Source organism: Maylandia zebra, linkage group LG18, assembly GCF_041146795.1.
Source record: "Maylandia zebra isolate NMK-2024a linkage group LG18, Mzebra_GT3a, whole genome shotgun sequence".
Lineage (NCBI taxonomy): Eukaryota > Metazoa > Chordata > Actinopteri > Cichliformes > Cichlidae > Maylandia > Maylandia zebra.
Window position 1 is genome coordinate 6,796,400 of NC_135184.1, and position 22,975 is coordinate 6,819,374.

A 22,975-nucleotide genomic window follows, 5' to 3' on the forward strand; every position below is an offset into this window, starting at 1 on the left:
TGTGTGTGTGTGTGTGTGTGTGTGTGTGTGTGTGTGTTGCTGATCAAAGGGTCAAACATCCTTGGTCAGGAAGAGGGTAGACTAGACCCCCCCCCGGTGAGGAAGTCCAGCAGTTCATCTAAACAGAAAAGCACTTAGACTAGAACAGACGTAGCTACGTTAATCCTACCATAAAACAATTAAAACAAGATGCGACCTCTTCCCGTGCTCCCAGGATGTAGGTGTGCATTCTAGTGTGGAATGCACACCAAGCCTCTGTAGCCTGTTAAAGATCACACAACTTATCACTACACAATTGATTATACACCTCTAAGCATCTATGGTTAAATATTTCTAAGCATAAATAACAATCAACAATACAAACTCTAACAGTTATTATTTAGTCAGAGAAATCACGCTTGAAATACTTTATTACAGCAGCAGAATACAGTAGAGTTTGGCTCCCAGACTCAAAGTCCAAATATGTTACATTATGAAGCAATTACGTCGGTCACGGCAGATGGCTGCTCCTCCCCGAGCCTGGTTCTGCTGGTGGTTTCTTCCTGTTAAAGGGGAGTTTTCCTTCCCAATGTCACAGAGTGCTTGCTCATAGGGGGTCATGTGACTGTTGAGATTTCTTTGACTGTACATTTCTAAAAACTTTCCTTGACAGTTAGTCCTTGGAGAACCAAATGGAGAAAGTACTCGTCATTCTCAAATAACACAACAATTCTTTACTGGGTTACATCTTGTCAGTGATTTTTCCGTGTTATACATTTCTGCAGGTGAAAATGTAGCATCATAGTGCTGACAAAATAAGCACCTACAGCCAATCAAGATATAAGAAATAACACGTCATCTGAACATAAAGGTTTAATTTTAAAAAAAAGTTTGACAGAGATAAAAAGTGAGAGATAATTTAAATGGTAAATGGCCTGCATTTGTATAGCGCTTTTCTAGTCCATAGGACCCCAAAGCGCTTTACACTACATTCAGTCATCCACCCATTCACACACACATTCACACAATTTATATACTTTAAATAGCAACACTTGAGATAACAAGCACTATTCCTAGCTATCAGTTGGTTGCATATCACAGAATTTCGCATCTTTCTCCAGGAATACTTTGATTTTGAAATCTCTGTGTTCTCCAGACGCAGTGAACATTACAAATAGCTCCTGCTCTGACTCAGTTACACATGAAAAATGAGGTAATTATTTACAACACATTAAAAAAGGGAGATAGAGTTGAATCTGTGTATTACTTAGATCCATGTACACCAGGCCAAACTAAGAGACTCGTAATTTAGCACCAAATCGATGATCAGAAACATTATTTCTTTAACGTATACAAGGTATAATGTTTTTGGTGCTAACATTAAAACTGGGATAAGGAAGGGAACACTATTAGAAAATCTGTAGACAAGAATTTTTTTTTCAGGTGTTACTTGGACAATTACTCTGTATGAAACTGTAAAAGAGTATCACATAGATTATCTGATCGCTGTCAGTAAAATCATTTTGTTATAAAAACTGAATCGAATGTGTTTTATAAGTTCTGGTAATTTTTTTAACACATGAGGGCCATCGACATTTTTCAGAGTAAAAAAAAAAAAAAATTAGTAGTAGTAGTATAATTATGAGAGGGTAGTTGCAGTATCGTGTACTGAACAGCAGAGGTCCGCCTTGACTTCTTCAGTGGAGGCGCTGTTCATGTTGTCAAGGTAGTGGGCCCCAGTTTACTGGTAGGCAGCCAGTCTCTAGGTGGAAATTTCCACTCAAACCACACTTGACCAAAGGCCATGAAGATGTTTGAAAAGAGTGATAATGAAACATTAAATAGACTCCCACGCTTAAAAATTTCCATTTTGGTTTGTTCTTCTGTAAACAGCATAAAAGTAGGGGTCATAAACAGCTTGGCTTTAGAGTTTGGGTAAATTGTTCCACAAGTTTGACTTGGAATTTATATATTTGCTTTTTAATTAGGATGTTAATATGTGTGTTAGCTTTAAGAATATTTTTGGTGCTGCATCGTTGGGGAGTTGCAAAGTCTTTTCATGCACAGCAGCGTTCAAGGTTTCCCTCTGAGGCATTTTTCTCCAATCCGCTGTGTGTGAGTGTGTGTGAGTGTGTGTGTGTGTGTGAGAGAGAGAGAGAGAGAGAGAGAGAGAGACGTTTTTGGCAGTAGGTGTGTGTAACAGAGAGTGAAGCTGTATTTCGGTAGTTGAATCCACAGTGCAGAGCACAGAATACGTGTGCATGCATAATTCATTTTGGTGAGTGTATGAGACTGCAACATATGGTATAAGGTGAAGAGATCAATCCAATTTAAATTAAAAATCACACAGAATTATCTGTGCTTTTATCACCATCAACCCCTTTGAGGTCACTGTTATATTGCTATGAGGTTGCTATGGAAACTGTCCTCATTTGCTTCCACTGTTAAGAGTAATTTCGTTCTAAAAATTTTAGTTGGCTCATGAAGCAGCTTTTCAGCTTCATTATTTCTCGGTAGTTTGTTTTTATCTTAAACAGCACACTATAAATACGTGTCTTTAGAAGAAAGGTATTATTTAAAACATTTGTTTTCTGCCCTCTTAGAAGATGTTTTTTTTTCTTTACATTCCATCTAATGTGCTTTGACGCAAACAAGGTTTATTACTTTCCAAAGAGGAACTAACCTTTGGTTTGCTTGGGGAAGCAAAATAAAAGCTGAGGTTTGTTACTCTTCAGCCTGCACATTACATAATCTGTGACCTTTAGGCGCTGGAGGAAATTTTAAACAGGTACAAACACACTGTCCCTGCCATTAGAGTTACAATAGGATATACACAAAGACAAAACTGCTACTCTTTTGCAAGGAAAAGTACTACAAACCTTTAGGAATGTCTTGGTGATACAGTAGCAACATGCTTTATAACTTAGATGCTGAACTTAAGTGCAGCATCAGGATGGAGAAGGCACTGGTTGCTTGATTTGGTACATTTTAGATACAAAGAAATCACTTTAACCAACAAAAAGATGAAACGACTAACATAAAATCTGCCCTGCAACATCACTGAAAATAGACTACAACACTGAGACTAATGAGCCAAGCTGATCTTTATCACTGTAACCTTAAACTGAGCTTAGTTCAGGGAGGTCAAGCTTCGCCCACGGTCCCAGTGTATCAGCTCAGCCTAGCTAATGCCTCAGCCGATCCAGTTTTGTGCATCCTGCTCCCAAATCTCATACTTCACTCGTGTTAGCCTTCTTACAGTTGTTGCTACATCTGCAAGCCATTGTGCAGCCCTCCTCCACCCCCGCTTCCTCTTTTCACTGAGTTTTCGATTTAATCAGTGTAAAGTCCGCAGCCAGTGTTGCTGATGTTTTCATGCTCCACATGAAAGTGTAGGGAGGTCCCAGAAGAGAGCCATACCTTCAACTGTAAATTACTGCAGAAGGAAATATCAGTCTTCTTACGAGAAAAGTATGCCTGACTAGCACGAATGAATATGGCAAATATTTGCCATCAAGGCTTTTAAGTTTTATCCTTTTATTTGCTCAACTAAACACAGTGCAGATGTTAGCATTCAAGGCACAAGTGCTGTACTATTTGCTAACACAGCATGCCTGTGCTGCAGAGGTACATGTATGCAGTTACCTAACTGCATTGAATACTTTAGCCTTGAGGCTGAAGTATGTGTATGCCGCATTCATATTGTGAAACTGATCTTTGTTCTATGAGGGCTTTCACAATTTTGACATACAAAAGCAGCGAGTGAAAGCAAGTGAAGAAATGAATAGAGAAAGTACAATATAACAGCTACAGCACAGGTGTCAAACTCCAGGCCTCGAGGGCCGGTATCCTGCAGGTTAGATGTGTCCTTGATCCAACACAGCTGATTTAAATGGCTAAATGACCTCCTCAACATGTCTTGAAGTTCTCCAGAGGCCTGGTAATGAACTAATCATTTCATTCAGGTGTGTTGACCCACGGTGATATCTAAAACCTGCAGGACACCGGCCCTCGAGGCCCAGAGTTCGGCACCCCTGAGCTACAGTGTGTACAATATTGCATATATTACAGCTCTGTGTTGGCTCCTAATTTCTGAAGTAGTCATAAACAACCATAAGATTTCTACTTCGGCTAATACTATGGCTTTAGTCTAATTACTATTTGAGGTTTTAGCTATGCAACTATTGGAGATCAGTATATACAAATATTCTCTGTTGTTGGCTGCAATAAGTCACATTTGGTGCTTTTAGGTCTTGAACTGAAGACCAACTTTTTTTAAAACCCATCAGATTGCTTGAAAATGTCCTAATACAGAAAACACTGGTGTTATTGTCTCTGACATTTTTTGGAAATAGGAAGAATCCCTATTGGTTAAAATTACCCAACAATTCTTAAAATGATTCAAGCTACCACCCATTTTCTCCTCTCCTAAGCTAGTAAAGTAATATGCTGCTTATATATGATTATACAATTAATAATCATGCAATAATATAATATAGTTCCCTTATTTTATTTAATTTATATAGTTAAGCCCATATGTTGTTGTGCAAAGACACAGTTTTGTAGCTTCACCTCTAAACACCATAATCAATCATTTTAAAATATTAGGACTGTTTTGCAGCATTTGGCTGCATCTACGTGGAGAGTGTAACCCAGTATACTTCATAATTCATCTTTTTACTTCTATAAGCAGTCACCTCATCAATAAACACCATCAATAAAGTATGGTGGTCCATTTCCACTGGCAGCCATACATGTTCGTGCCACAGTAGTGGCTCCATCACGTCTGAGAGACGATGTGATTCGGTTCTTAATATGAGCTGTTTCTCTCCTTCTCCATACTTTTCTCTATCTTTATGCTACAAGTTCATCTTAGTTTCTTCTGAGCATAACCAAAGGTTTGCACCTTGTGTTTCCATTTAAGAAGGCGCCTCTTGATAGTACACACTGACAATAATACGCCTACCTCCTCGAGAAAGTTCTTCACTTGGTTAATGTTGTGATGTTGTTTTTCTTAATCGTGGAAATGATTCTGTCATCGTGCACCTTATTTGACTTCAGGCGTTTTGGCTACTCCTAAAGTTCCTGCTTTCTCTCAGATGTTTATTTATTCATTTTTACTCTATTTTCCAGCTTAATGACGGCCTCCCTCACTTGCATTAACATCTCTGTGGCCCTTATTTAAAGTTACAGTGACCAGCTATAAGTTACAAATTCAACAGTGTGAATAAACTTCAGATTGTCTGCTTCACTTGTCATAAAACATGAGGGAACAGGCTTCACCTGGTCATGAAGCCATGTGTCAGTCAACTGTCCAATGAATTTTGAGCCTCTGATTGTCTGCACTTCAATTACATTTAAGTTGTTTTGGTGTACAGTGGCAAAACCACAAAAATTGTGGCTTTGTCCAACAATTTATGGACCTGTAAAGTGCAGATTTATCTTGCACAGCTTTAACTGCACTAACATAAGATGGCTTCAGTGTTGAGGGAGTTTCATCAGCAGTATGTGAGCTAAACATTATCACACAATCCATGTCACATTTGTATATTTTATTAGATAAACAAAAATATTTTTTTTACAATTCAAATGAGGAAGTACATCAACAACAGAACACCTGGTAGAAGACTGAGCCATTTAAAACAGCAAAAACGAAGTGCAGAAAATATTCAGCTCATCTGATATTAAAGAAATAGAGATATAGAAGGCCTGGATGTTTTCCTTTCATAGAAATTAAAAGAATGGGCGCACGTCTGAGATCACAAACAGTAGCAGACTGTTTGGGTGGCAACTATCAAGACTGATACTGTTATGACTGAGTTAGTCAGTGGGTAGATCCCTTACTGTTACTTAAAGAGCTTTGGCAGCCGCATTGTAACAGATGTCAGGGTCTGCTACTCAGAGGAATGCTCTTTTGTGCATTTGTCTACATTCTTCATAGAAAATCAAATATTTTAATGAAGTATAATCAGAGAAACAATGCGAGCTACAACAGAAACAGAGAAAGCTTTTACATATATTACCAGAAACATGAACACAAAATGATACATTATTTGAGAAAGAATATTTTTACAAAAAAAAGACAAAAGAATTGGCATTACCCTTTAAACAGAGCATTTTAATATTACAATAAGCCATAAATACAGTTTTATTCCAAAATGGATATTCATCATTTCAAAAAGTTATTTAACAGCAGACCAAAACAGTTATTCTTGGGGCCATATTCAATGTAAAATGATTGTTTACAAATTTGATATTTCAATTTTTAAAACATACAACAACTATCTTTGTAGAATATATACGTTTTTATGTGAAATCAGAAGACTTTATTTATCCCTAAGGGGGATAAATTCAGGTAACTGCAATAGAATATAAACTCTAATATCTACACGTGTCCTTGGTTACTTTCTGTGCTTTCTCCAAAGTCCAACTGTGCTCTTTCGTTTCACTTCAAGTACTGTAACGTCACTTCAGTAATGCAAAAATAAAGATTCTTTTGAACATTATTTGATTCTTTGAAACTATACTGTGATTCAGATAATGCCTCTCTCTATATTGGTATGAAATAGATTTCAACGCAAATGGATTTTTATGTTGATTTCATTGACTTTACCAGTGTTTTCTTAAAAAAAAAAAATCTTTTGTAACAAACTAACAATGACAAAAATCCACTTTACAGACAAAATGCTTGATAAATCTTCTTTCTTTTTTTTTTAACCGCATGAAGGAATGCAATGACCAAAAACAGAAGCATAAATAACATATAATCAGGTAAACACACTTTGAGTTGCCTTGTCGCAGTGCTGATGGATCTGCGTAGCAGCTTGTCTGACCTCAGAGAAACATGCTGGTTGCGGGACCTGGCTGACCCCTCGAAGGATTTTTCGTAATTGCCATAAATGAGCGGAACATTTTCAGGAAACACCTGTATTTCCTCTTCCTGTTCCTCTTCATCAGCTGGCTCTCATTGGTTAGCCTCGCTCGTGCGCAACAGCAACAGCAAACACAATGTGTACGACACTTGAGTCTTCACATGCAAAGAGCACAAGATAAGAACAAGAGCGAAACTGGCAAGCTCAAGCTATTTGACTTCCCTACGACACTTCTGAAATTTGGCGTAAATCAGGCCTGAGTGAGCAGAGAATAAAAGACGATGAAAGTAGTTTTTGTTCCAGAGTCTTTTCTTCTTTCTTTTTTTTTTCTTTTTTGGTTTTTTGTTTTGTTTTGTCTTATTTTGCTGTAGAAGTTTGTAAACTGTCTTCAGCCCATGACCACAAACAGCCACTGCTACTCAGCTTTGTGGCAGTAAATGTCCTTTAGTGCTTTTAGCTCTTCAATCAAGGTCTTGTTTTGGTTTTCCAACACAGCCACACGGTTTTCCAGACATTTGACATACTCTTTCTTTTTCCTGCGGCACTCACGAGCTGCTTCCCTGAGGAGGAAATGGAGGAAAAATTTGGATGAGTCTCCAGATGAAAATTTTTTTTTTTTTTTTTTTTTTTTTCTAAATGAATGAAAATATAATATAATATAAGAGTCAAGACAAGTCTGCACAATCCATAAAGAAAACAATGTCTGAGGCTTTTGAGTTTGAGTTTCGTGAGTTCGCGAATCTGTTTACGTAGAGATTCGCTGCAGTGTTTCGTTTTCAAATTTTTAAAAAAATCTGCCGATCACCTACAAAAGCAGAAATCTTTAGCTTTGACCTTTTGTGAATAGTCGCTTTGACACAAAGTGTGAACAGCAACCTCCAGACATGCACAATAACACTTCAGTCAAAGTTTCCAATATGCATGAATTAGGGGGTCCCCAACATTTATTCCCTTGCTTGCTTGCAATCATATTTCCATTACTGACATGGAATGATCTTACACCTCAAATACAATCTTTTACTTCTACTTCAGCTCCTACCTGTTTTTCATCAGCCGGACCTCCCTCTTGCGGGTGATCTCCTCGGCGTGCTGTGATGAGGGGTTCTGCATGCTGCCTGGAGACGCAGCCATTACAATGCTCTGAGCCAGGCCCGAGTTTGGTGAACGAAGCTGGTAGGCGGGGATGTCTCCAGTAGCGGCTGTAGATGAATACAGACAAAAGAATAGGAGATCAAGATTCTGCAACCTTTTACTTTTTGTAGATCTTTGTTGTCTTTATATTTTCCTCATAAAAACTCTAAATCTGTACAAGAATCTTTACCTGCTTCATTTATCCTTATACCATCAGACTAACACAGAATACAAAATGTTGCATTTTTTTTAAGAAAAATTCTTGAGGTGTGTCCTAACATTATGCTGTACTTATTATTTTATTACATTAAAAGCAGGAATTAGGAGCTCTAATAAAAAGATGTTGGCTCAAACAAACAAACTTCAAAACTTTGCTGCTGAAATACAAAGTCAAGCAGTTCCCACTTCTGAGGGATACTAAGCAACACAGCAAGTACCATAAAGTCTATTTCTGTTCTTTTTATGCAGACATTAGTAAGATCTGCTTTTGTTTTTACTTAATTTGCCCTCATAAATTGTGAATTTATGCTCTAGGACCAGAGTTAAGTGCTTTTAACCATAGGAACTAAAGGTCAGAGGCCTGCTGTGTCCAAATACTCTAAAACACCTTCAGTCCTGCTATTGCTAATGTAATGCAATGTAACTTTATAGCCTGAAGCGGTGCAGAATAAAAAACTTGTTATCAGACTGTCCAATCTAAATAAGCTGCTCACCGTTTGATTTTTGAATAGAGAGTCATTATTGCCTTTATATTATACTAACATTTACTGAAACATATGATAAACTGCAAACAATATGACTGCGTTTATTCTCAGTAGAATAAACCCATAAGTTTCGTTTGTTTCCTCACAAGATCTGGTATCGCTCTAACGAGATAACAGCACTTGCATTTGGGAGGTGACGTTTTTGTAAACCACTGTATGCTACTGATAACTGGTAGCCTCTCGAATTCTTAAAAGAAAGTGATGCTAATTCTGGAGAAGGCTGAAAAAAACAAAGCGATTCTGTGGATGTGGTTTATGAGCTGCTTGATTTGAGTCATCACTTTCATGACTCAACTGTGTGCTGCTCTGCCTGCTGCCTCATAACATTTCACCCTCTCGTTTTCACTTTGTTCCTGAGAAGTTTCATTGCTCTGCCCTGACCTGCTGTTCACACACACACACACATACACACACACACACACACACACACACACACACACACACACACACACACACATACACTCATTCAGAAAGAGACACAGCAGGTGCAAACACACATACACGCACAGACACACAGAGCGTCTGTCTCTTTTTCTCTCATTGTGATAACAGAGTGACTCGGGCTGTGCTGACGTCAGTGCGTGCGTCTCACTTGCCCGTTTGCATTCTCTCTTCCCTGCCTGGCTTCTGTTCCAGGAAACTGGAGTGACGTCAAACCCCCAACTATCTTACCACCCCCTCCCCACCTCTCCCTTACTTATTACCCCCTCCCTGCCTGTCTGCCCAACAACCACTGTAGCGATTAAAAGACTGTGTGTGTGTGTGTGTGTGTGTGTGTGTGTGTGTGTGTGTGTGTGTGTGTGTGTGTGTGTGTGTGTGTGTGTGTGAACATACTCGCAACAGCGAGAAAGAGTCTGAATGGAGCAACGCTGAGCATACTAACTAAATGCTTGTTTACTTGCTAGATCTGAATTCAACCCTGAACTGTCATGAGTGTTTTTCCTGTTTTGCAACTGCAAGGACACCAGTATGATCTGTGTAAAGACTCATCTTTACTTTCACAGGGCATGAAATTGAAAGTCGAGTAAAAGTAATTTCAATTTCATAAATATGCCCCTGAATGCAAAAGCTTCTGCTCTCACAGTTTACTAAATAAAAGAGATCCTCTTGCAATTAGAAGCTCCAAATACCAAAAGCATATTTTTAAGAGGACTTACATTCAGGTATAATTAGAGCTATACATCAAATCAAAACATGCACAAATATCTCTCGAAAAAGCACAGAGAAAAGAGTCAGAGTGTTGCAGAGAACACATTATTAAACATGTGAAGAAGCTCTACCTGACTCAGTCTCATCCCCAGTTACAGCCATCTCTGGTTTCCAATAATCCAGCACCACGGCAGAGAGACACCTCACTACAAAAACTCTCCTCTACCACTATCCTTTTCTGCTTTACTTGTATCTCCTTTGCTCCCGCTTCTCCTTTCCTCTCAGCTCTCTGTATCAGAGTGCTCACTTGCCAACTTTACAGCCTGATTACAATTACAGGCATTGACATCACAATGACATCACTACTGCCCGCTGAAGTCAGTAAAACACCCTGGATTAGAGTTCCTCCCACCCTCCCCTCCTGCAGATGAGTAACTGAAGTACAGAAACACAATGTGAGCCAGGCAGGAACGGAGGGAGGGAGGCAGGGAAGGCGGGGGAGCTAATGGGGGGAGGGCGGTAGCTGAGGGGGTGTATTTTTAGCTCCAGTGACGCAACTAGAGCGACGTTCAACAAACAAGAGGATATTGTGTCCCAAGCGGCTGCCATGCAAACTGTTGAGCTCCCTGATTCAAGTTATATGTGTGTGTGTGTGTGTGTGTGTGTGTGTGTGTGTGTGTGTGTGTGTGTGTGTGTGTGTGTGTGTGTGTGTGTGTGTGTTTTGGAAAGTGTTAAGGAAGTAAGAAAATAGTAAACATGGATAATGAAGGTTTTACATTTTTTTCAAGTTTAAGCAAACGTCCATTACTTATCCTGCTGAATTCTACAAAACAGTTATTTAACCAAACCTGTCAAAACAATATTAACCACTTAGTTGCCTGACGGGTCTTTGGTGGGAAAATCAGCAGCCAGGATGGAAAGGACGTGAGTGAAATTTATGGTGTTACTAATTAGGAGGATCATGCATTATTTTTATTTTACTTTTTTTATTTGACAATTCTTGGCACTGTCACAGGTTTAAATTTATCACAGCTCAGCCTAACATTTGCAGGGCTTTCACTTTAGACAAAAACCTGCACTCTAACTCCTGGTAATATCGAGAAAAGAATACCAGAGGAATGAAAATAAAGACAGCAAGCAACATTGATTATTGTTGGTTAACCATTGATTCTGAAATCAATTCAAAAAGGGAAACTCTGAACCTCTTAGTAATAGCAACATGCGTAAAAAATGTTTCTATGACTTTTCACCATGGTTAAAACAATCCTGATTAACTATTAGTACATCCACAGCCCTGCTGCTGAGCAGCTCTATTAGCTTTGTTGTTAATACAGAGCTCTTCAGCTGGAAGGAACGAATTAGCCCAAGCACATAGGTGGTTCTGTTTGTGCCAGCTGGATATGGACTTATGGACTGATAAGGTAAATAACACAGTGTCAGGCAGAGTTACTGAGTTACTGAAAAGGCACCTACATGAACTGAAACCTGACCACTAATATGAGACATTCATCAGCTATTACACTGCAAAACTATCGGTTATGATCATAGGGTATGAAACACGATGTCAGTGCATGTGACTCTGTGAAAGTATACAACGAACAGTCCCTGAAAAGCAGAGTATGAAGTAACGAATTACAAATACTGTTTCAGGTATCTGTACTTTAATTGTAGTTTTTTTCCCGACAACTTTTTACTTTTACTCTTTCTACTTCTTACATTTTCAAAACCGGCTCATTACTCTTGCTTTAATGCATCAGAGGGGAGTTACTATTTCACGTCACTCCAGGCCTTCAAACATCAAACCCATTTGAACCTGCAATTTGAACTGCAAATTTAAAGCTTACATGTAAGTCCTCATGCTTTTACATCAGATAAAGGTTGGTCACATGTAACATTATGTCTATGAGGTAGAACTATCTGTGTTATTTAAAGGTTGCATGGAAATATGTTATTGCGGGATAAACAGTTTAAACCCCACATCTACTGTTCTTCTGTTTAGAGTCAAAGTCACCCTCTACAGTGCAGGCAACAGAAAGCAGAGGCATTTTCTTTTATTTCCTTAATTTTTTCTGCTCACTTTCTGCTAATCTGATTCAAGATAAGAATATTTATAAGAATGAAATTTTAGACTAAAATAAACCACTAATATTATTTTCTTATTACATCAATATGGCAAGTTTCAGTTAGCTTTGCATAAAAGTAGCTGGTAGAAATGTCCTTTAAAGAGATACTTTTTACTTTCTTACTTTGAGTCAATTTCAGAGCCTGTACCTTTTCACTTTTACTTGAGTAAACAAGTGGAATCACTACTTCATCTTTTACTGGAGTATTTTTTAACAATAGTATCTGCACTTCTACTTAAGTACAGACTTTCTGTACTTTTGGAACCTCTGCTGATAAGTCAAGCGCATGGGCGAGTGCTACTTTGATCTTATCATTGACTGTAAATCAAACTAGAACTTCACCTTCTAATTAACATGTTTCGGATGTTCTGAATGCAATTATTTTCTTAAAGCATCAGTTCTCAAACCACAGATGTACTATTATGAACAAGTCAATGAGAGTAAATGAATGGGTTAGTTCGCCTTTTGTGTGTTCATCTTAATATCAGCAAAAAATGATCAGATATTGAAAACTTCCCTCGTCCTAACTAGCTTAAAATGAAAAGTCAGCAGTTTTATCCAGTTAACTTCAGGTTAACAAGCGTTGAGCACAACCAGCTCCTTCACAGAAAACAACTTAATTCTGTTCTTTTTCCTATTCATTACTTTGATCTTCAGGTTAAAGGGTTTAGTTTGCATGGTGTTGAGGCTGAAGTGCAACATCAGAAAGACCGTTGTAGCTGAATTTCAAAAAGGACATGAAAGAAAGACAGAATTTTTTTTTAAACCCAATGAAAACAGGAGCCCACTCAAGGTGGTTCAGGGTATTTACTGATGATTACAGAAGTAGCAGGGGGGGATTCTTCAGTATGCAGAGCTATACTCTCTTCTTAGATTCACTCAAACACTGCAAAACGGATTAGCCAGCACTTCGTGGTGCAAAAGGATACTAATCCAAACCATACTGCAAGACCAACCCAAGAGTTTATCAATCAAAGAAATGGGACATTGTTCAATGGACGAGTCAGTCACCTGATCTCAACCCAACAGAGCATCCTGTTCAGTTAAATACAAAACTCAATGCAGAAAGATCCACAAACAAGCAGAAACTCAAGGGAAGAAAATCATCACCTGTAATGTCCATAGTTTTAGACTTCAGGCAGTCATTAACCCTTTGTCCAAAAAACCAAAACTGACCTATTCGTGTCCTTTAACAGGTACCAGAGGCTCCAAGTTCTGCCAGATGACAGCGATAAGCTCTTTGCTGAGCTATGTGTTACTTTCGATATGAAGCAAGAGACTAGACCTGACAACACAACATGGTCAACAGCAGCTGGACAGAGAGATATCTTAACTAAAGAAGAAAGAGAGTGGCTTGGAGTAGAGCAGATGAGTAAGCCTTCACCACATCTTGATGAATTCAAGCACTTACTCAGAACAAATAATCATCTTTTTGGTGCTTTGAAGATGGAACTGCAGCTGTGTTCAAAGTAAGAAATGAACTTGAGGCAATTTTTTACAAACTTGCTTAAGAAATCACTGAAAGTAAAAGATGAATATATTGCACAATGAATCCAAGTGGTGTGGACACATTTGTGGAACGTAATGGAAATCCTAATGAAACTTTAATATTGCAGAGTTATGAATCTCAAATGTTTTTTGAGATACAATTTACTGTCTGTAGGACGAATTACTGTTACAAAGGGTCTTGCATGTTTTCACTGAGAAACATCCCATAATTTATTGAGTCCTTAATCCCACGATGTCAGATGGGGATTACCATATTATTATTTTTTTACACAGATTTTGATCTCTGCTATCATTTATGGCTTATATCTGTGGAGAAAATAAATAAATAAAAATCTGAGGTGCCGTTAGAAAAAGCCAAAACATTCAATATTTACACCCCAACATGTATGCTGCTGTTTCGTAAAGGATGTTTCTGATATAAATTCAAAGTTGCACCCTACCTTGGATGAGTACCTGTCCTCCCTGGATAAAGAGCTGCTGTGGAGAATCTCCAGGCTGAGCTGCACACTGTAAGACAGTGGCTCCAGGCTGTGGGGTGGGACTACTTGTTACTGGCAGGTTCTGGACCCCCTGTAGACCTGGAACCCCAGGGCTGGACAACTGGATGGCTCTCCCTTGGGTGATTGCAACTGTGTAGGGGATTTCATGAAGTTAGAATGAAGAAATAGTAACATCTAATGCTTGAAATTTGATTTTCTGTGCTCCAATAGCTCACAGAGCTTTATGGTCCTAACAGGAGCCATAAAGCTCTATATGTCACGATCCTGGGTCTTATGACCCAGTGTTTTGAGTTTTAGTTCATTTTGATGTTTTAGTTTATGTAAGCCCTTCAGGTTCCTAAGTTCATTTGTTATCATGCTTAAGTGTTTCTAGTTCTTATTATTTCCCCCTCGTGTTTCCAACTATGGTAAATCTCCCCTGCTTTTCATGTGTTTCATGTCTGTGTCTTACATTGTGAAGTTTGGGTTGTCATGTCTACGTCTCATTATGTTTCCTGTTTTATTGTGAAGAGGTCTGGTATTTCTGTGTTCATCGTGTTCAGTTTTACTCTTCCCCTGTGGCGTTGTTATGTTCATGTTGATCTACTGTGCCTTTCTGTTCCATGTTTCAGATCCCTATGTTCTGTCTCCCCCAGTCTGTTAAGTCCACATGTCTTGAGTTCCGTCAGTGTGTTTCCTGTTTTACTTTCACAGTCTGTTCTATGTTAATGTTTCTAGTTTTGCTTCCCTTGCCTCGTCCTGCTTAATTACTCTCAGCTGTGCTCTCCTCCTGTGGCTCATTCCCCCTCGTTATCCCTCAGTGTATTTAAGCCCCATGTTTCTCTTTGTCAGTGTTGCGTCCTCCATCATAGCTGTGTGATTTTTCCCTGTGGCTCCTTGTGCTTTAGTTTTTCCCAGTTTAGTTTATTTTGTATTGTTTTTCGTGTCCCACTCCACGCCAGCAATAAAGCTGTGTTTTTTGAGTTTAACTTTTGACTCTGTGAGTTTGCGTTTGGGTCCTACTCTTGCCTGCACACAGCCTTACTGTGACAGAAGGACGCAACCAGACAATGGACCCAGCAACTCATAATCCCTCCGCTGAGCTCCGGGAGGACATGATCTATGCGGTGGAGTTTCTATGCCAGGAATGGTTTGCGCTGCCCTTTGAAGAGTACCAGGAGGAGTTAGCCATCCGTCTGCAGAGGATGGTTTCTGGACTTCCCTGGCTATTTGGCACGCTAAACCCTCTCATCCAGGACTTCCTCGTTTCCACCGTACACATCCGCCCGGATCGGCCTCTCCACTATGAAGACTCGGAGGAGGTTCAGCCCGGTCCGCTGGAGGATTCGCGGGCTGGCACGTCTCCTCCCCCTCCTTCCCGGAGAAAACGGCGTTCACGCCGTCAGCAATCCCGAGCAGCGGAGCAGTTTTCTTCCACTGCTGGAGGGCCCGAGGAGCCCGTCCAGCTTCATGCCACGTCAGCTGGAGGGCCCGAGGAGCCCGTCCAGCCTCAAGTCACGTCAGCTGGGGGGCCCGAGGAGCCCGTCCAGCCTCACGCCACGTCAGCTGGAGGGCCCGAGGAGCCCGTCCGGCCTCACGTCACGTCAGCTGGAGGGCCCGAGGAGCCCGTCCGGCCTCACGTCACGTCAGCTGGGGGGCCCGAGGAGCCCGTCCGGCCTCACGCCACGTCAGCTGGAGGGCCCGAGGAGCCCGTCCGGCCTCACGCCACGTCAGCTGGGGGGCCCGAGGAGCCCGTCCAGTTTCACGCCACGTTAGCTGGCGGGCCCGAGGAGCCCGTCCGGCCACCTTCTGCTTCACCACCTGTGGCTGTAGTGCCACCACCTGCAGGACCACCACCTGCTGCGCTACCGCCTGCTGCTTCTGCGCCTCAGCCTGAGGACGACACCTCGCCTGGTTCTGCTACACCTCAGTCTGAGAACTTATACGGACTCATCTCACCCACTATAGACTGTGTGTTGCTGCAACTTACACAGCCTCCTGCCACGTCAGCTGGGGGGCCCGAGGAGCCCGTCCAGCCACCACCTGCGGCTGCCTCACTGTCACCTGGTTCTGCTTCAGCCTCGCCTGGTCCAGCCTCAGAGTCTTCAGCCTCGCCTGGTCCGGCCTCATCAGAGTCTTCAGCCTCGCCATGTCCGGCCTCATCAGAGTCTTCAGCCTCGCCATGTCCGGCCTCATCAGAGTCTTCAGCCTCGCCATGTCCGGCCTCTGCCTCTGCTGCGTCTGGCCCTGCCTCGCCTCAGCCAGAGGTCTCCGCACCTGCTGGCCCTGCCTCGCCTGGTCCTGTTGCGCCAGCTGGAGGTTCAGCCAAGCCCGTCCAGCATCCTTCCATGCCGTCGACTGCAGCGCCATTATCTGGTCCTGCCTCGCCTGGTCCTGCCACGGCCCAGCCAGAGGTCGACACCACACCTCTGCTCGTCTCGCCTGCCAAGCCACGTCCAGCATGGCTGTTTCCGGGGCCTGTCAAAACAGCCTGTACACCCACCAAGCCACCCGACGGGTCTTGTCCACGTCGCCGCCGGCCGCCAGCCAAGCCGCCCGAGTGTGGCCAGCCATACCTGCTTCGCCACTGCCTCCTTCCTCGTGGCCGGCCCCCTGAACCTTTGAACTATGAACTGTTATGCTATCGACCTCCAGGACGACCCCCTGAACTACTTAACTGTGGACTTTTGTGCTGTCACCCTCCAGGTCGGCCCCCGGAAAGTTTTGAGAACTGTCTCCGGAGCTTTAGTGCCTTTCATGGGCTTTTTGCGCCCTTTTTGTGGGACTTTTGCTCTGGTTTTGGTCGGTTTCTTGAGCCACTCTCACTTCTTTATATTTTCTGGGAAACATTTAAAACATGAATGGGAATTTGGTACACAAGGCAAAAACAGAGTTTTTACAAATTTAACAAATTTGAAAATCAATATTTGGTATGACCGCCTTTGTTCTTCAGCACAGCCTGAACTCTGTTAGGCAAGCTTTCTTTTAATTTCTTTTAACAGACTTCATGAAGCGTTCCCCATAGCTCATAGGTCAGTGTTAATTGGATTCATGAAGAAAGAAAGAAACAGAAATGGTCAGGAACAAGAACTGGATCGAAAAGAAGTGAAAAAGCTGCCAATATCTAAAGAAAATGCCTGGACAACTATTACTCAAGACCACTTTAAAAATTACAGGCTCCTTGGAAGCACGGTATAAATAGTGAAGTGTGGCTAAAACTCTTTTGCACAGTTCTGTAAATGTATGTTCCAGAGCAGAAAATGCTGAAGATGACTCTCTAGTGAGTGGACCATTCTCGTGTGTACCGACTGTATTGTCCGGAGCTGGTCTGGTAGATGGAGGTTGGCACTGTGGGGGAGTTGGAAACTGGCACTTCATCCTCCGTCTTTTCCTCTTCAATTTTAGGAACTGCCAGTGAGTTGGAGGAAAGCTCATTCAAAATTTTCCTGCCAAACAAAATAAAGTATTTTCATAAAGACCTTTTAACACTAGCAGACTTTTTATGACATATATCACAATTTATCTTACTCTTCATATCCTCTCACCAATATGAAGGACGCCTGGAGAGAAGCTCCCGCCTTTTCTGTGTGTCTGTTACTGACTCGTCATCCTCCAGTTCTGCTACAGTAGCAATCTGAGTAAAAAGCAGGCAGTAATTAATAGTGATGAGTAATCCACATTGTTTTCTTTTTTAAATTATTTTGGCAACATCATTTGTGCTAAATGTTGTCACTGAGTGGGTGTATCTTTCCACACACTGTCTTTTGTAGAACACTGGGAGGTGTTTGTGAGAGACAAAGATGACGTCAAAGAAGGAATTTGAGCTGCATTTTTTCAAGCCCTACTCTTTTCAACGCATTGCATGTCACAAGAGACAATAACTGTAGTGCGCAAAAGTCTTGCCACTCTTGATTTCTTTATAGTTTTCCAGGGAAAATTATGTATTGAAGTGTGCAAATATATATGGAAATACAGTATAAAAGGCAAAAACTGAGTTTTTACATTTCTAACAAGCTTAAACTCTTAGCGAAAGCTTTTTTGTAACTTTTTTTTAAGTCTCCAGGCTTCTTAAAGGACATTCAAAGCTCTTTTTTTTAGGTATTTGTTGCCTTTTGTTCTGTTCTTGGTCATGATGATCCAACACCACCTCTGTAATATTGAGGTCTTAGCTCTGGGGAGGCTAATCCATGACTGATATTGATTCATTGTGTCTTTTTCCATCCAGCTATGTTTTACTCCATTGGCAGTGTATAGAGAGGTACTAGTCTGCATTCTTAATTCCAACAATTTTCACAAGATCCCCAACACCACTGACTGACATGGAGTCCTAACCCATGACACACACTCACTGTTGCCCCTCTCTCTTGACCTCCTCCGCACATATTGATTATGATTTTAACCAAAAATGTCAAATTTGGATTCATCACTCTGTAAGACTCACCATGTTGATTTTCAACCAAGCTCCTGTGCAATCTTGCATAACTGAGCTATTTCTTTCTACTTCCCTTCCTTAAGATTGGCCCAATTCTTCCACTGAGACATTTCTGATGAGGCTTAAACTGACAGTAGATGGGTCAACTGGAAGGCCTGATGCATTGAGTATTTACAGAATTTTTTCCCTATTTCCTAAGGACATGAATAGATTTTTTAGGCCTGCCACTTCTTTTTTTTCCCTCCATCTGTCCACACAATCCCAAGATATGCCAACTTTGTGGCTGATATCAAGGACTCAACTCTTTAGGAATCACCTTGGTGAGATATATATCTCGATGTCCATCAAACTCTTGTTGTTGACATTTTTCACAGATTCAACTAAAGAAATTGGAATAAAATGATGTGCCTTTGCAGTAGGTTGTTTGCAACAAAGTGCCTGAAGATATGATTTACATTGGTTCACTGCTAAGTTGTCTGTAATGTGTTGACACAGCACTGCTTTATCCCTTGAGATGGGTGCCTGTTTTATGTTTGAGTGATTCATAGATCAGTGTTAAGCAAAAACAAATTAAAAAAAATCATAAATCCTGAAATTGGTCAGGTACAAGGTTTGAACTATGAATGAGTGAAAAGCAGTCAAAGTCCAAATGAAAAAACTTTCAGAAACACTGGAGAACTGTGGTTCAAGCCACTTTCAAATTACAAGAAAGTCTGGCTTTTTAGAAACAACATATAAAGGGTCAAGACATTTGCACAGCACTGTATATTCTGCACAATTATTTGCAAAAAAAAAGTTACCACCTTTCTCCCCTCAAGCATTTGTTTGTTTTCCCAACTGAAACATACTGTGGGAATAATAACAAAGTCAACCTGGTAATGTGTCATAAGCCAAAGGGCTTTTATGACTCACGCTGCTGTGTAATGAATGTACATTAGGATAATATCTGTACCAGACAAAGGTGCCGGGTTAAACAGAGGTGTGTCCATTAATTTGTAATAGAGTGGAGGCTGGAACTAAGCTTGTTAGCTTTATGCTCTGGAAGCAAATTTAAAGCAAGAAATAACTGTGCTGTGCTGTTACGCACACAGTGTTAGTGCTGACTTTAAACAGGATGTTTTGCATCCTCCAGATGTTTAATGGCACTCAATCAGAGTCTTACGTTAAGACTTACTGATGCAGGATTTATTTAAATAACAGTTATTACTGGAAACGTACAGCTAATACCAGCAGTCAATCGGCAACAAGTCAAACTTGCTACTGATAGTTTCACAGATAAGAAGTACAGAGTAGTTTGAAACCAGTCAACAAAACCACGTTGTGGTGTAGATCTATGCCAGCTGACTGTGCATTTCAAAGATATAATCTATTTTCATGCTAATTTCCTTGAAAAAATACTTTCCATGAGACGACAAAGTAACCTCTGCTTTGCAAACAAAGCTGCACAGTAGAGAAAAGTCTGCTTCTCCATTTTAACCACTGTTTCCTTTCTCAGGCCCTATACTTCTAGACACTGGTCCTCAATACAATAATATTAATAACTTCTTGCCAGCATTTTCACATGACAGATCACTGTTATCTGATGCATCTGCAGCTCTACAGCAGTCATCTAAACGAGACACAACATCTCCTGAGAGTGAAGGTTAGACTGATGAGCTTAAACCTCAGTTCCTGCCGCTCGCTTGAATCCTATTAACAGATGCACTACATTAAACCATAAGCCCTGCAGTGTGCCTTGTACACAGCAGTTACAAGTTCATTGACCAAGATATTGATCTCGATCTAAATTAGTGTACAGAGCAGAGTGAGGACAGTATTTACTGCTTTTCTAGGTGTTATTGTCAGGCTTTGTGGCTTAAATGTTCATCTTACTAGAGCATTTGCATCAGGAGTGCTTTGACAGAGATACTCATCTTGAAACATGTTCAAATGACTCGAGGTGTTACTGGAGGCTCGACTTGACTTAAGATTTGTCGGGACTTGTTTTCAGTGACTTGAGGCATAATCTGGACTTATCCTAATGGACTTGAAACTTGCTCTGAAACGTCTGACCTGATCATATCTTGAATTATGTAAGACCTGAGACCCACCCTGAGAGACTGGCAACTTGGCTAAGAGTTGACTTCAGTCTCCTGATTGACTTGGGTTCTGACTCTGGCATGACCCATAGGAGCCTCTAACTACTTTGCTTACTGCATACAGATGTTTCATTAGTCTCCAGTTAAAATTTGGAACTGAAATTAAATTTTGCGTGTATTGACAAAGCTATTCTCTGATGTGAAACACTGAGTCATCCATTAAAAGAGTTCAAATGAGTTCTGAGGCAAGCATGGGCCCTCACCTGGACAGTCTGAACTTGTGGTGATTGTATAACAGAGGCCTGCGGGGCCTGGATGACCCCCTGGATTTGAACTGTCTGACCAGGCAGCTGAACAACAGTCACACCGGAAGACTCTTCTGCTAGTGACGCCTGCAGGCACACATGAAATGATGAATGTTTGCCTGCAACAGTTAGACTTGAGTGTCTGAACACCTCTTGTCTCTGAACACATCTTAAAGTTTGTTTGTTCTCTTCCGGTTAAAACCACCAAACACTTCCTAACCGCGCATGTGTGCACCTGAGCAGCAGCTGCAGGAGAAGGGCTGGTTTCACTCTGGTTTTCCTCTCCATCTGTCAATGAGTCATTTAAACTTCTGTCCAGCTGAGACGATACGGAGCTATCCATAGTCGCTCACCTAGACAGACAGATGGACGGGCAAATTAATAATGATACAACTGAAGCAGACAAAGGCAATCCTAATGTTTTCTTCTCTAACATCATTACACAGGTAAAAGACAAATAAATGTGTTTTTGCAGTCCAATTTCCCCCTCAGTATTCATTAAACATTGGCTACAGATAGACATTTAACCTTGGAATATCGGCAAGAATTGTCTTGTGCTTACAAGACCTGTGTTATATTTTTATATTGTGTTATAAGTGTTCTATCTGCACTTAATTACTTTGTTCAGTACGATTCCGTTCAAGCTTAACTGACACGCAAAAAATATCCAGACAGCCGGGTGCATAGAGGCAGAAATAACAACATTAACTGCACTGTAATGAAGTGCAGAATAATGAGATGGTGAACTGAATGCTCCTCAATCAGTGAGTCTGAAATACAATTTGAGAAGACAGAGCCAACAGAAATAAATGAAGTGAAAACACTCCAAATTATTTGTCCGAAGATCTGTGCTGAGAGTAAGTGTTTTTCAGCTTGTAACAAATTTGCATTATATAACTAGCAAGCTCATTTAGTGTGGCAGCCACCAGGTGAAGCTGGCTGACTGAATTTAGGCTTTTTTTTTTCACAATTTGGACGACAGACTGTTACAAACTCGAGTACAATTTTGTTAGAGGGCAACAATGACAATGAAAGGCTGTAAAGATTTGTGTCCAACTGGGTTTTAGAAAATTAAAAGAGGTTTGCTTCAAATTAGAGGCTGGCTGCAGTGTCAAAACTAAACAAATGGAGGGATTCTAATTCTATTTTTACAGGGTCTCTGCAACAAAAATTGGACTGATGTAAACAGCCAGCATCATAACTGGAAAGCATTAATATTTACATATACACATCAAGGACCCTCATGATGAGCCACAGAGCCCTGCCTTTTAGACTAGCCTCAAACTGTTTATTCTCTTCTACTGATGGCAAACTCTGAAGTTTCTTACTAGTGAAAATCTGAAACATTTCAATAAAATTTAATTAGCAATCCACAGCCGTTTGCCCTAGAAATGTCCTGAACCCGTTTTAATATATTTCGAGATGTGTGAATTTTTCTTAAAGCAGCACCCATATTTGTTAACAAGACAGCCACTTTTTAACGTTTCAAGTAAAACAAATTACACGCAGTTACAACAGAGCTTTGTCGGTTGAACTAAGAAAAAATAGGGGACAAAATGGACTTCCGTTTCAAGGGCAGACCTTACGGGGTGAAAATTTGACAAATGTTGGACTTTTATTTTGAGCAACATATTTTAATACAATTTTAAAATAAATTGTGTTACACATGACGAATTTGGAATAAAAAAAAACAAAGTCTTCACATTGGATATTTTAGAATATTTTACGTAGTTGGGCTTAGGATTTTTATTTTGAAGAGGTCGCGTCCACTCCACTTCCGACATCTATTCCGCCTGACTTGACTTAGCTCAGTAAACTTCAGAGAGGAACTGCTGACAGTTGAGAACATTTTGTTTAACTCCATGATGGTCGGCAATTTATCAGCTGTGGTTACAAAATTAGGCTTTAATGGAGCGTTTCGCACCGAAGATGTATTTGCACATTTTCCTTCGACTCTGCCCGACTGGCGCTGACCAAAAATGTGACAGCTTTGCAGCGACTTACCGAAGTTTTACGTAGCCTGAGTCGTCACTAATGACAGTATGGGTGAACGGCCCGTGCCTTCGCTCACGTAGTTTCCACGTCAGCGCTGATGATGCTGTGCCGAAAATGTCGACAGGCGAGTCAGTTTAACGCCGAAGAGTGTCGAGGTGG

At 40.8% G+C, this 22,975-nt stretch overlaps 1 protein-coding gene across 3 annotated transcripts; it reads right to left on the minus strand.

The window, feature by feature from the left end:
- Nucleotides 1-5,516: 5,516 nt before the first annotated feature.
- crema (cAMP responsive element modulator a) lies at nucleotides 5,517-22,938 on the minus strand. 3 transcript variants are annotated; one of them, XM_004565534.5, is made up of 8 exons: nucleotides 22,826-22,938; nucleotides 21,057-21,174; nucleotides 20,780-20,908; nucleotides 17,552-17,640; nucleotides 17,316-17,452; nucleotides 13,968-14,156; nucleotides 7,891-8,050; nucleotides 5,517-7,411 (listed from the first exon to the last, which is right to left on the minus strand). In XM_004565534.5, exons 2-8 carry the CDS (start codon nucleotides 21,162-21,164, stop codon nucleotides 7,267-7,269), a joined length of 957 nt encoding a protein of 318 aa, XP_004565591.1. In that variant the 5' UTR covers nucleotides 21,165-21,174; nucleotides 22,826-22,938; the 3' UTR covers nucleotides 5,517-7,266. The 3 variants fall into 3 exon arrangements, with proteins under 3 accessions (XP_004565591.1, XP_004565592.1, XP_012778526.1); XM_004565535.5 differs by lacking the exon at nucleotides 20,780-20,908 and having other exon boundaries at nucleotides 22,826-22,937; XM_012923072.4 differs by lacking the exons at nucleotides 13,968-14,156; nucleotides 17,316-17,452; nucleotides 17,552-17,640; ... (1 more) ...; nucleotides 21,057-21,174; nucleotides 22,826-22,938 and adding an exon at nucleotides 10,027-10,326.
- Nucleotides 22,939-22,975: the final 37 nt, after the last annotated feature.

Coding starts and splice junctions, on each gene's coding strand:
- crema (XM_004565534.5), bottom strand. CDS start 21,164: ATGGATAGCTCCGTATCGTCTCAGCTGGACAGAAGTTTAAATGACTCA. Junction 17,453..17,551: donor TCCAGGCGTCCTTCATATTG/GTGAGAGGATAT, acceptor TTTGTTTGGCAG/GAAAATTTTGAATGAGCTTT. Junction 8,051..13,967: donor AGGACAGGTACTCATCCAAG/GTAGGGTGCAAC, acceptor ATTCATCTACAG/CCGCTACTGGAGACATCCCC.